We start from the raw sequence: 13,676 nt of genomic DNA on the forward strand, positions 1-13,676 counted from the left end.
TCTGCCTCCCCACTCTGTCTCTCTTCCTCCTCGATCGCGGTGGTTCTCGTGGGTGATGCTCACTGCTGTGCGCGGTGCGGCGGCGTGCTATGGAAATCCCTGCAGCCTGCAGGCGCATGCAGCCGGGGCTCATCGGCCGGCTGCGCGAGGGTTTCGCCCGACTCGCCCGCGTCTTCCGCCACCGCCAGGGCGCGTGGGCCTTTCATGCCAGTGAGGCAGATAAGTGGGCCAGGTCAGCGTAAGCTGATAAGTGGGCCGGGCTGGAGATAGTAGTAAGGAGTCTCTGAGATTAGTCACTTCTGTCCCAATCGGATCAAATATGTGTGAAAATTTCCTCTTAATGAAACCAGTCACGGTTGTGAAAAACGGTCGCGAAAAATATGTGTGAAAATACAAATTTTATATAGATATTTTTCGTAATAAATCCAGTTAAAATAAAAACGTTTGATCAACATCACAAAATGTTTGACTATAATAAAGCAATAAACCAACTAGCTTACAAATGATGGAAGGAGAGATCCAGCATTTGGAAGTTATCCCTGAACGAAAACATTAAGGGAATGCTCTACTGCAGTAAGTAGATAAATACATACATGTAAAGAAAAAAAGATACAATGGTTCAGAGAGACAAGGTCTCTCCAGAAGAGAAGAAATATAAGAAACACTCAGCAATAAAAGCTAAACACCAGTTATATAGGACAACTGTTTACCTGGAGTCCTGGAAAGCAGAGAGAACATTATGAATAAATCTACCTGAAAAGACTTTAAAATGGTCTCCTTCAAAAACATGGCTCCAATGATGGTACAGAAAATATCCCTTTTGAATTCCATCTGTGTAATAATTGGATGAACAAGTTTCGAACTTCCAATTTTTCTGACCCAGGGCGATTTTTTCACGGCTGTGGTTGAATTTGGCTTGAACCCAGTTACCAAAATAGTCATGTTATGCTAAGGAAACAACTCATTTTTAATTGAACCATTAGTAATAGTCTGTGCCTGGGGAAATCCTTATTCCTACTTGCGGGGAAACAAACCTGGCTATGTGCACCCCCAGGACTCGAACCTCTCCACCTTCAAGGCATGGATGGAAAGGTTTCAAGTTTTGGAGGGTGAAGTATTCCTATCTCAGTTGTTGATTGTGCTAAATGCCTAAGGAGACAAGTTAATACCTTACAAAATAATTCGACGGATCCATTTGGAGATCACGTCTCCCATATAAGACTTTAGCTAACAATATCTATAAAAATATACAATTTCAAATAGAAAGAGTTATATATTATGGAAGTATTTTTCATGATGAATCTAGTTACACCAATCTTGTCTAATCTAACTGGTCTATTATAACTCTTAATTAACTCATCACCACGGCTCTATTTGGCATTGATCAGATCCAGTTTATGCAGGAACAATTATCAGCCATTGCAACAAGCAATACCTCACACACATATATCTGGTATTCTTAAATGTAAAGGTCGTGGGTACCAGGGCTGTTACAGATTTTGATAGTGCACACACTGACTATTCGGTTCAGATTCAACAACTAAGTGTTTGAATTCAGGATATCCACCAGGTACACATAATATCAGGACCTTACAACCAAAGACTGAACCTGAAACAACAACATAGTCTTTTTTTTTTCCAAACAAGTTGGGGTATGTTAGAGATGAAACCCAAAAGAAACAAAGGTCACGATTCACGGTTCAGACACGTTGATAGCTAATCTCCAAGCGCTCCTAACCAAAGCTACATTTTAGGGATATTCCAATCCTTAAGGTCTCTCTTAACCGACTCATCCCAAGTCAGTTTAGATCTACCTCTACCCCTCTTTACATTAACGACCCGCTCTAGAACCCCACTATGCACCGGCGTCTCAGGAGACCTCCGTGTAACATGTCCAAACCATCTCAACCGATGTTGGGGGTAAGTTTTTCCTCTATTAGTGCCACCCGACCCTATCCCGAATAGCCTTGTTCCGGACTCTATCCCTCTTTGTGCGCCCGCAAAACCACCGCAATCATCCGCATATCTGCTACACTCAGTTGCTGGACATGTTGCCTTTTTTAGGCTAACATTCAGCACCGTATAACATCGCTGGGCGAATCGTTGTCCTATAGAACTTGCCTTTTAGCTTTTGTTGCACCCTCCTATCACAGAGGACACCAGAAGCTTGACGGTATTTCAACCAGCCAGCTGAAATTCTATACCTAAAATCTTCATAAATGTCGCCATCCTTTTGTACCGAAAAGACCGAACCTGAAAGTTTTGATAAAAAAAGAAAAACTAAATAAATATTGGAAACGGGTAATATTGATAGATAAAAGACAAAGAATGTTGGAGTGGAATTTATCATAAAGAATCAACAGTGATGTAGAAGTCAAAAACTGAAAAGATATTGGTTACATTCATGTTCCACTTCTTACCTTCGCTTCCATATGACATTGTCAAAACTTCAATTTATTTACAGTGCAAATTTCCCATCTCAACAGTGTCATACAAAGGAAATTTCAATCTGCTCAAGCCTCGAGTTAAGGTCCTTCATACTTTAACTGGCAGAATTTAAGCAGGATTTTCTGCATCTGCGGGACTTGCTTCCACAGGTTTCAAGCCAACTAGTATATCATATGTGGTATCATCGGGCACAACTCCTCTGTTCAGCATTTCATCATGCAATTGGAATGCATCTTGCAGCTTACCATCACGGATGTATGCATTTATCAGCATGTTATAAGTAAAAATATTAGGAGCTACATCTAATCTTCTCATCTCGTCCAATAACTTCTTAGCACCATCAATGTCTCCACTTCGGCAAAGACCATGTATTAATGCTGTGAAAGTTTTATCATCAGGAATATTGCCAGTGGCCAACATCTCTGAGTACAGGTCCAAAGCAAAGGCTACATTGCCAGCTTTTGAGAACCCATCAATTAAGGTTGTATAGGTTGCTGTATCAGCAACAATTCCTTCTTTGAGCATGCTATAATAGAACCTGGAAGCTTCTTCCATCATTCTCAAATTCTTGTACCCTGTAATAAAACTAGTGTAGACAATAACATTTGGTTTTAAACCATCTTTCAATAGAAGAACGAAAAACTGGAGTGCATATGACATATTCCCCTGTTTGCAGAACCCATTTATGAAAGCACTGTATGCAGCAATGTCAGGTCGAATGCCTTTGCGCCTCATGTCATTGAGGAGCTTCACTGCCAGATCACAGCAGTCTGTCCTACAATAACCATCAATAAAACTGGTATATGTTACTATGTTGGGAGTTATACCTTTCTCCCACATCTGCTGATACATAGCAAATGCTGAGCCCATCATACCAGCTTTGACAAATCCATTGATGATACTATTGTATGTCATTGCGGTTGGAACAAAACCGTCACTTATAAATCTCTTCAGCATGCCATCAACTTCACAAACACGATTGACCATGCAAAGTCCATTTATGAGAATGTTATATGTATAGTCATTGCAAGAAACCCCATGCTGATGCATTTCATTGAGGAGGGCGTAAGCCTTGTCAAAAGAGTTCTTCTTGATGTAACCTTTCATCAGAGTTGTGTAAGTGACTTCATTGGGTGTGAATCCTTTCCCAGGCATCTCAGAGTATAACTTGAGTGCTTCATCCATGTGCCCCTTCTCACAGTAACCCAGCAGCAAGCTGTGGTATGTCACAATAGATGGTTTTACTCCTTTTTCCTTCATCTTATCCCATACGTTGAGTGCCTCGTGGAGTTTGTGATGCTTACAGAGCCAATGAATTAGACAATTGTATGTGTAGACATCCAGTACCCCAGTATCAACCACAACCTCCAGCAAGCCGATGGCATCCTCCCACCGTTTGTCTCGCAAGAGACCTTTGATCACCATATTGAACTCATATGCGCTTGACAACAATCCTTGCTCTATCATCTGTCGGCAAAGCTCGTATGCCTTATCTATCATCCCCTCTGCATCACAACCTTTGATCAGAACCCCATATGTCACATTGGTCGGTGCCAAACCATCCCTGACAACCTCATCAAACAAATCCAGCGCTTTCCCAACTTCACCATGCAAGCAATACCCATGCATCAATGTCGTCGCGAGAACCACATCCATCTTCTTTCCAGCAGCTAGCAGCATCTGATCCTTAACCTGCAGCGCCTCCTCCATCCTTCCTGCCTTCATGAGCGCATCCACCATGTAATTGTACGTGGGATCCCATGGCCTGATGCCTGCCTCCCTCATCTCCCCCAGCACCTGGAGCGCTCTGTCCACATCGTGCAGCTTGCACAAGGCTGCGATTATGAGAGAATACACGCACTCGTCGGGCTTGACCCCGGCGCTGGCCATTTCGTCGAACAGCCTGACAGCTTCCCCGTGCATCCCTCCCCTGACGCAGGCTCGCATGACGGCGTCGTACATCATTGCGTCGGCGTGGTACCCCTTGGCCCGCATCTCGTCGAACAGCGCGAGCGCGTCCGCGGTCGACGCGCCCCGCGCCATGACGACGAGCAGGTCGGTGCGGGACTTGGCGTCCGGGACGACGCCCCGGGCGACCATGCGGGCGTACGCGGCCGTGGCTGCCGAGCAATCGCGGGCGGCCCGGGAGAGGCAGGCGAGGAGGCTGCTGAGGAGCGCGGCCGCGGCCGGAGAGCCGGCGTCCGCGGCGGAGAGGACGGCGTCGACGAGCGCGTCCGGTGGGAGGCGCGCCTGCAGCGCGGCGGACCGGAGGAGCGGGAAGGCGCGCGGATGCGTGGGCGAGGAGGCGAGGAGCGCGCGGAGGTTGGAGGCGAGGTCATCGGAGACGGCAGGGCCACGGGCGGCGAGGGGTCTGGCGAATTGGACGGAGAGGGGCTGGGCGGCGCCCTGCTGCGGCGGGGAAGGAGAGGAAGATGCCGCGGAGGAGGTGGCGGCGGCAGCGTCGGTGCATAGGCGGCGCCGTGGGAGCGGCGGCGAGGCGGCAGCGGCGCGGAGCCGTGGTGGGCGCATGGTGGCACGGAAGGGGTTCAGGGTTCAATGGAATCCCAAGAGGAATCAAGTCAGCTCCCAAGAGGAAGGGGTTCAGGGTTCAATGAGATTAAACAAATGAACAGTACGGAAGAGGAATCATTTCTAAGAATTTGATAAATTGCTACAGAAACTGTACTGTTTCATACTACCTCTCCGTTCTTTCTTAATTACTCCAGTAATTTGTTTATCCTAAACGTCATATATTGGTTTTTTTTTTAGACTATGGACGTAGTGTGAAACTTTTTTTTAGCCACAGGTGCATCTCATTCGAAGTCGCAATTGCTAGCATGCTAGTATGTTGAGCGGCAGTGTTGCTCAGTGGTTGGTTGTACAGCTGTGGTGAATACTGATGATGCATGCGGTGAAAAAGGACTTGCAAATACGTTGAAAAAAAAAGCAAATATATTCGCTATTAATAATTGGCTACAGGATTCAGTGGAAGTTCCTTGTGCTCAAATCCACAATCATTACAATAACCTCATCAAGATACACATCAACGAATACATGTCAAAATTCCAGCCATCATTCAAGTATTCAACATGACGATGTGCGCATGGGGGAAAGGCAATGCAGAAACAGCTTCTCTTGTAGGTTAGATCCGCCAGAGTTTCAGTGATATATGTTGCGCCTTTGCAGGTAGCAGCCTTCTTTTCGAAGTGTTCCACTAACCAAACATCCTAAAACCTAACAAGTTGCATTGCAGTGTGAGAATCGTTCGAATGAGCATGGTGGTACTGAAGCAATCAGGTCCAGAAAGTGGAGAATCATTTAAATGAGCATGGTGGTAAACCCGTAGAGAAGTGGAGAAGAACATATCATACTTAGATACCAACCTTGCTAAGTTATGAAAAATTTTGACCACAGCAACTAGTAGCCAAAGTGTCTGTGTCAGGTTAACATCACCAGCTGGCTGGCGGACTTCTCTATGCCTCAGCAAACAGATAGTGCAGCAAAGGACCCACAACTGCTACACTCAGACTGTTGCCCAGCATAGCATACCTGCAAAATGAGGATTTCACAAGTTATCTGGCTGGTTGTAATCATAAACCATTCAGATAGTGACCTATCACTTCTGACTAAAAAAATTAACTATATCATTCATGATCTTATATCGATTGTAGTTCTAATGCTCTACAAGTTCACATAAGCAAATCAGAAATGTATAGTGGAACCAAAACTTACTGTTGCCTAAGGCTTATGTGATCTGGGAAGCAGAAGCTTGAAGGGAATGAATGGAAATTGGCGACCTGAGAATTTATGAATAACATATGCTAAATGATAGCCAGTGGAAGGATGTAAAAACATACAAAGTGTGAAAAAAGCATCTACCTCTCGAGGGGTGAAAAATCGTAGGCCTAACTCCTTCAGGGAAGAAATTGCAAGCTTCTCTTCAGGAACCCATTTGAGGTTCTAGTATTTGAAGTAGGTTATCATTTAAGAAAAAAACATAGAATCCGTCAGAACTCAGAGTTAAAGAGGCAAAATGAGAGGATATATAAATGAGTGAAACCTAAAGAAAATGAATAGAGTGTTGAGAGTCAGTCTTACTTCAGATGTAGCCAACAAGGAGCCTGTCCCCTTCACATAGCGATAATAGCTTTTAGTGAAACAACAGCACCGCTTGGATTCAGGGTACACAATGTCTTGCAAATAGTCAAGGAGTCATCACAATACCACATCAATCATTACAAGTTATCTAAAAAGCATCAAAGTAACAAATAGAAAGAACCCCACCTACGCAACAATAAAAAAAAATAAAGAAGGCAACTTAATACAAGAAAGAATCAAAGGATACCCATAGCACTCCCCCACCGCTCAATCAAGTTTAGCGGGATTATGTAGTCTTGCAAAATTATTTCGTTCTGAATGCCTCCATGGCTCCATCAGCCTCCTTGACTACATAAGATGCCGTGTTGTTAGAACTGTGAATCAGCTTCCTCAAATAAAATCATGTAAATTCAAATACGACCATAGACCTTAACATAGTGAAAAGATTGGAGGGTGAACATTTCTACTCACCAAGAAAGTCTTTTACTGGTTTACATACTGGATCCAGCTCTTCTTCAGTTCGGTGGTCGCCATCCTGTGATGTACTGTCCATTGTCTGGCTTAGGCACATAGGTTTCCGGAGCAACTTATTGTTGAATGATGCATTTTGAAATCGCATAGGTTCTCGTTTCGCCTGTTGATACAAAAAGGCAGGTAGTCACAGAACTGCTCCACACAATCCATTGGATTTTTCATAAATGCACTACAAAGACACAATTTCTCGTTTCTGAAGGAAACAGATAAATTTGCAGTCACTAGCTATGCCTTTGTCAACATGCTTGGAAAAGTATCATACTTTAACAATCCTACACGACACATTCCCCGGACTTCCCTCAGGTAATAGAGAGTTTAAGAAGTGATAAGCACATAAAAATAAAAACAAGAGCTGTCAGAATGCCATAACAGTATGACAAAATCCAGACATGCCAAGATACTCAAAAGTTCTTACCAAACAAAAGTAGCGAGGTCTGGAATATGGGACACCAAACTGTAATGGGCTTAGGATGAATTCTTGTAAGTTAAAATTCAAACTTGAAAGGACCTCCAGCAACTGGTCATGTGTATCAGAAACCTGGCATCAACAAATAAGACTCACCCACTGTTACGAAGCTGAACTGCTGAACAAAAATAAAACTTTAAATAAAGCTACCAACCTCAAATCCGACTACATTTTCCACAAATAACATTTGTGGAGGATAGCTCATGTTTTGCATGAGGTTAAGAATCTTGATGAAGGAAAACGCACGAGCATCAGCTGAATGCTTCTGAAGGCCTATATGAAGGTTGATCTATGAATCAATATTGAAAAGGAGCAGATAGTGCTACAATAAATCTTCTGGAGAAGGAAACCTTGCCGTGTGTATGGCTGACATGGAGGAGAAAGAAGCCATGCATGTGCCTTGTATTTGTCTAGATCACTAGCAGTGAGCGTTTGAATGTTCCCCTGTTGTTTGAGAATGATGCACGTAATTAGTTCATAAAACAATCACAACATAGTTCAGTCATGCACAAGTCAAAATAAAATATAAAAATCAGTGTTTGAGTAAAATGCTAGTGTCCTTGAAGAGAGGACACAGGTACATGACCCTAATGCTAATGTCCTTACGGAGTTTATTAAACTCAGCCTAATTTACTAAGCTATGGGCAAACAATGAAGAAAGGCATTCTTGATTGAACTCAACTTGGCCACAGCCATAGATATTTCTTTTTACAATAATAGTGTGAATACACATCAGCAGAACTGCGGAATTATGTTGGCAATAAGTATAGTCGCATTATCTGCACATCAGGCACTCAGGCAGCACAGCCAAGGTTCTGAATCTTCAAGTGATCATCACAACTGCAATTTTTTTTTTTGCATTGGATCTAGGATAATCTACGCTACCATTAATCGATACCGTTGCACCACGGAGAACATTTCGAATTGGTTTCAGGATTGCGAAACCGCGTACAAGCGAAGCATACCTGGCAGGGGCGGTGGCCGAAGTTGTGCTCGTAGACGTCGTTGGCGACGTCGTTGATGTCGAAGGCCTCCACAACCTCCGCCCGCGCGCCCAATGCCATCAGCGAGTACCTCTGCGAGCAAAAGGAGTAAGGCGCCGAAACCCTAGCCGCCGCTAGATTAGATAGGTCATGCGGCGAATCGGGGAAGAGAGCAAGGGTGCTCAATACGACCATGCCGCCGATGCCGCTATAGAACTCGAGCACTCTCCACAGTGCCGGCGCCTCCATCACCCCCGACGGTCGAGCAGCGGCCTGCGGCGGCACAGAGCTGATGACCTCAGCAGTAACCGGTCAACTCTGTGAATGCTTAAGCGCGGCTATAAACCCCGACAAATTTTCTTCAGATGTCGGAATTTATTATCGCTCCCACTGAAATCTAATTGTTTCCTCAAATTTCTGTGAAGTTCATGCATTCTACGGATTTTCATAGGATGTACTCATGTGAGGATAGCACTATTGGATTTATAACCACACATAAACATATGCGCAGGGGGGTCCCCCCATAGGGGAGCGATGCCCCAGGGATTAATCCCCTCCTTCCCAAACTAGCCCATGGGTACATCCTTGACGTGCTACCATGCTATTCTAACAGATGGAATATATGCAAGAACATGAAATGCTGGTTATTGCAAGCATTATATGTACACGGGTTTGATTGCAAACCCAATCCAAGGCAGGCACACACAAGTTTAGCACATGGGTTTGCTTGCACCTCCAAGATTAGGGGTAGAACAAAACAGCAAGATGTTGTACCACAAGTCCACACCTCCCACATGGTGGACGTCTAAACCTTACGGCAATCCTAAGAGTTGTCACCAAAAATTAACTTTTGTCACTGTCATATAATCAGTAGTGCATATGTTTCAACAGTCGCCAACAATGCAGATCTAGCATGCTGTTGCAGGATACTGTTGGATATTAAATGTCAATGTGCATCTGGATTCAGATAATTATTACACTGGATATTACGTTTTTCCAATTACAAGTGAACTGTCTTTTATGCATCTGAAAACACACAATTTAGAACAAGTTTACGCCAAATCTATATGCCTAGTTCTGATGCAAAGAGTAATACAACAACAACAACAATCTGATGCAAAGAGTAATCTGATGCCTAGTTCTGATGCAAAGAGTAATCTGATAAAGAAATTGCAAAGAGTAATCTGATAAAGAAATTGCAAAGAGTAATCTGATGCAACTAGCAAGCACATAAAATTCAGTAAAACCTGGCTTCAATCTTGGGGTCTGACAAAACAAAATCCAGCCGTTTCAGCAAGCTACGAACTTCATGTCGACGGCACGGACTACGTATCGGTAGCATGTGGCTATTTGATTTTGTTTTGGATGGATTTTGATTCTACACGACGGAACAAGGGGGAAATAGTAATGGAGTTGTTCTCATGCCTTCTCTGGATCTGTCCCTGAACAGCAAACAACTATGCGAACAACACTGAACATCTTTGGCGTCGCGCAAAGATGTAGCGGCAAGGTGCAGGGCAAAGGCTGGAGCTTACCGGAGTTGAGTTCGGCGACGCAGAGGTCCTGGAGGTAGTCCGGGTCGCCGGCGAGCGCGGACGGCGCGGCGGCTCGACGGGGAGACGGACGAGCGGTGCTGGACGGGGAGGCAGACGATGGTGGCTGGACGGGGAGGAGATGGAGGAGATCCGGGGAGGCGATGGAGGACGGCGCAGCCTGGACGGAAGGCGGAGGGGCGGGCGGGCGGTGCAGCTCGGGAGGCGGAGGAGGAGTCGAATCGGGAGGCGGAGGCAGAGGCGCAGGGAAGCGCCGCCCGGACTCGGGAGGTGGGGAGCGCCGTCCCGGGGGAAAACGCGGGGGTGGGTCGGGTCAGATTTCCGCGTGGGGCGCCTGCCCGGGGAAAAAGGTCGGGAAGGTGGGCTTCCAAACTAGCCCTACTCAGGTCAGCAGAGACTTTCTCACCTCTTCTGGAGCGCTACAGTTGAGCGGCGACTGAAGGCGATTTCGTGTTCCCCGTCGATTCGCCGTCGTCCGTCCTCGCCTCCGGCGGCTTCGCCGCCGTCGTCGGAGGGGGCTGGACGAATCGACGGAAGATGTGTATATACTATCTCTTATTGGGGTTTTTACATTTTACCATTATAACGAATGGCACTCATCAGATTATCACTCTTAGAATGACACCTACAACTATACCAGCGGAGAGAAGTTTGAGTTTCATTTTTACCATATTTGCTGATGTGGCACGCCACGCCAGCCGCACGCGCTGGCACCCGGTCAGCAGGCTCAAGTGAAATGTCCTTCCTGTCCCTGATCTGCTCCTCTCTCCCCTCTCTCCAACAGCTGGGTCCCGCAGCTCATCTCACTTCCATGTGGGCCCCGCACGATAGCTCTGTCCCCTACCTCCAGCACCAAAGCCACTGCTCTGTCCTCCCCTCGCCCTGCTCCGCGGCGTCGCCGCCACCGCGACCCACCCACACCGCCTCCGCCACCGTGAGCGCCTCTGCCTGGCCGTGGGGAGGGAGGGAGCTCGCGCAGGCCGGCAACACACTGGTGAGGGAGGGAGGACGGCCGCGCGCCGCCGTGGCAGGGAGGGAGTGGAGGACGGCCGTGGCCGGGAGGGAGAGGAGGACCACCGTGGCCATGGCCGGAGCCGAGCCGAGCCCTGCCGCCGCACGTCCTCCCCGCCGAGCCTCCGCCGCGGGGGCTCCGCCCCGCCCCGCCCCACCACGCCGCGTCCCGCTCCGCTCCTCTCCACGTCCTCCCCGCCGAGTCTCTGCCACGGCAGCTCCGGGAGGCAGGGGCAGACACCGGCCTGCGCGCGCGCGCCATGGACGCCACCACGCACGCGAGGAGGAGCCACGACGAGGTGGAGGTGCGCAGGGGAGGCCGATTCGCCGCCGTCGGGGAGGGAGAGAGCGCGGGCAGCGGCGTGTCATCTCGTGGGTGGGGAGGCGCCGGTGAGGGAGGAGGATGGAGGACGCGCGCGCCATCAGGCTCGTCCCCTGCCGCCGCCGCCGGGCTTGTCCCACGCCGCCGCCGCAAGCAGAGGTGGGCGAGGCCGGCGAAGAGGGGGCCCTGCAGAACGGGTAGGACAAGGAGCTCGCGGCCGCCCCAGCTCGCCACGCCGCCGCGGCCGCCCGTCCCAGCTCGCCATGGCCGGCGCGAGCGGAGGGAGGGAGGAGAGGCGCTGCGAGCTCGGGGGAGGGAGGGAGGGAGGACGTGAGGAGGGAGAGGCCATCCCGCGTGCTGCCCTACGCCCTCGCCCTTGGATCCGGTGCCGGGGGCGCTCTCGGCCTCCGCGCCTGCCGCCATGGCCATTGTTGGCGCGTCTTTGGTGCTGAGTGGCTTTGGTGCTAGAGGTAGGGGACAGAGCTGACGTGTGAGGCCCACATGGAAGTGAGATGAGCTGCGGGACCCAGCTGTCGGAGAGAGGGGAGAGAGGAGCAGATCAGGGGCAGGAAGGACATTGCACTTGAGCCTGCTGACCGGGTGCCAGCGCGTGCAGCTGGCGTGGCGTGCCACATCAGCAAATGTGGTAAAAATGAAACTCAAACTTCTCTCCGCTGGTATAGTTGTAGGTGTCATTCTAAGAGTGATAATCTGATGAGTGCCATTCGTTATAATGGTAAAATTGTAAAAGCCCCTCTCTTATTAGGTCTAGTTTAAATAAGGTATGGTCAGATCTGCCAGTTTCTCTTTGCCGGCGTTGGCTCGTCTCGGCTCCGTCTCGTCCATGGCCTCGGCGGCCTTGCCCGTGCTCTGCCGGGCGACGTCCTTGGTGGCTGCGTTGGCCTCTGCCACAATAGCGCTGCTGCAGTGCGGCTGGGCGTTGGGCCGGTGCGAGGTGGGCAACGTCGAGGACGACGGCTTTGAGGAGCTGGACCCCTTCTCCACCTCGCCCAAGTTCGTTCTGGCAGCGGCGAGGAGGTGGTGTGTTGCATCCTCACTAAGATCTGGTGAGTTCTTTTGTCCCTCTTTTGCCTTCTCCGGAGACGGCACCACAGTCGATGCCATGTCCGGCGAGGATCAAGGGAGGTTTTTCTTACCACCTTCTTGAGGAATCGGGGGAGTGGTTTTTTTCAACTGCTTGGGCGGTCTTTCCCTTTCGGTTACTCAGATGTTCGGTGCTTTGGGGTGGCCGGCGGTGCTTATGGCGTTAGAACCCAAGTTCCCAGCGACGAGGTGGCCGACACGAGGTGGCCGACGGTCACCTTCTACTGCTCGCGCGTTCAACGTTTCTACGACATGTCGATGTGTTCGATGTGCTACTCGATGAGGCAAACAAAAACTTTGTTTCTTCGTCGGGAAGGGCTTTGGCTTCAAGTTGCATCCTGGACGCGCTCCTCTTCCAACCTTTGGTGAGGCGGAGGCTCGTCGGGAGGCCACTCCGGGTGCCGGCGACGAAGACGACCGGGAGACTCTTGTTTGGGCTGTATTGTAATTTTCTTATTTTTCAAGGGTGCCTTTGCAAAAGTTGCAATGTAAACCTTATCTTTTACATGTGAAATGCAATCCCGATTTCTCAAAAAAAAAAAAACTAGCCCTACTCGGGATAAGCAACCATGGGGAAGGCATCACGTTGCCGTTGGGTACCCAACACCCATACCCAAATCCACACCCGTCCTGTTTGGGTAGGATACGAAATTATCCATCTAACTTTGGGTACGGGTAGGATATACGCAGGTAATACCCATTTTAACCATACCCGTCAGTTTATACGGCCCGTCTTCGTGCACCTTCCTCGTCTGGTGGCAGTGGCGGCGGCGCCGAAGCTCACGAACGGTGAGGAGGGTCGCATACTGCCGCGGGCTCCGCTTCCACGCGCTGTGCATCAATACTTGGTTTTGCTTCCAGGCCACCTACTTGTTCTGCCATGCCACTTTGCCACCATCTTCAACGAGGACGACGCCCTTCCCCGTGCTCAGTTCCTCCGCGAAGCGCATCCGAAGTCGCCCAGGAACAGACCCCCGCCATACGAGACTCCGATGTCCCTACGCACAGCCGCCGCCGCCGCCGCCCTCTAGCTGCTCCACTGGATCCATGCCGAGCACCCTGCCGACATTGATGCCAAACTCGAGGTCGCGGGTCGTCTATCCGCGCAACTGCACAAGCCTCTTTCAATCAACGCAGATGCGGTAGGGGGAGCACGA

At 49.0% G+C, this 13,676-nt stretch overlaps 1 protein-coding gene and 1 pseudogene across 2 annotated transcripts; both read right to left on the reverse strand.

Moving 5' to 3' along the window:
• Window positions 1-1,260: 1,260 nt before the first annotated feature.
• Window positions 1,261-5,034, reverse strand: LOC120673016 (pentatricopeptide repeat-containing protein At3g54980, mitochondrial-like). Its single transcript, XM_039953692.1, has 2 exons — window positions 2,421-5,034; window positions 1,261-2,253 (listed from the first exon to the last, which is right to left on the reverse strand). The coding sequence occupies exon 1, from the start codon at window positions 4,975-4,977 to the stop codon at window positions 2,557-2,559; it is 2,421 nt and encodes an 806-aa protein (XP_039809626.1). The 5' UTR covers window positions 4,978-5,034; the 3' UTR covers window positions 1,261-2,253; window positions 2,421-2,556.
• Window positions 5,035-5,378: 344 nt separating this feature from the next.
• Window positions 5,379-10,538, reverse strand: LOC120673032 (annotated as a pseudogene). The gene is made up of 13 exons (XR_005674464.1): window positions 10,065-10,538; window positions 8,722-9,986; window positions 8,512-8,622; window positions 7,897-7,990; window positions 7,701-7,819; window positions 7,496-7,618; window positions 7,018-7,180; window positions 6,794-6,894; window positions 6,547-6,641; window positions 6,328-6,408; window positions 6,181-6,245; window positions 5,832-5,997; window positions 5,379-5,682 (listed from the first exon to the last, which is right to left on the reverse strand). The product of XR_005674464.1 is annotated as a tRNA (cytosine(38)-C(5))-methyltransferase 2-like (transcript).
• Between the last annotated feature and the right edge of the window lie 3,138 nt (window positions 10,539-13,676).

This window comes from Panicum virgatum, chromosome 5N (assembly GCF_016808335.1).
Source record: "Panicum virgatum strain AP13 chromosome 5N, P.virgatum_v5, whole genome shotgun sequence".
NCBI classification, from domain to species: Eukaryota; Viridiplantae; Streptophyta; class Magnoliopsida; order Poales; family Poaceae; genus Panicum; species Panicum virgatum.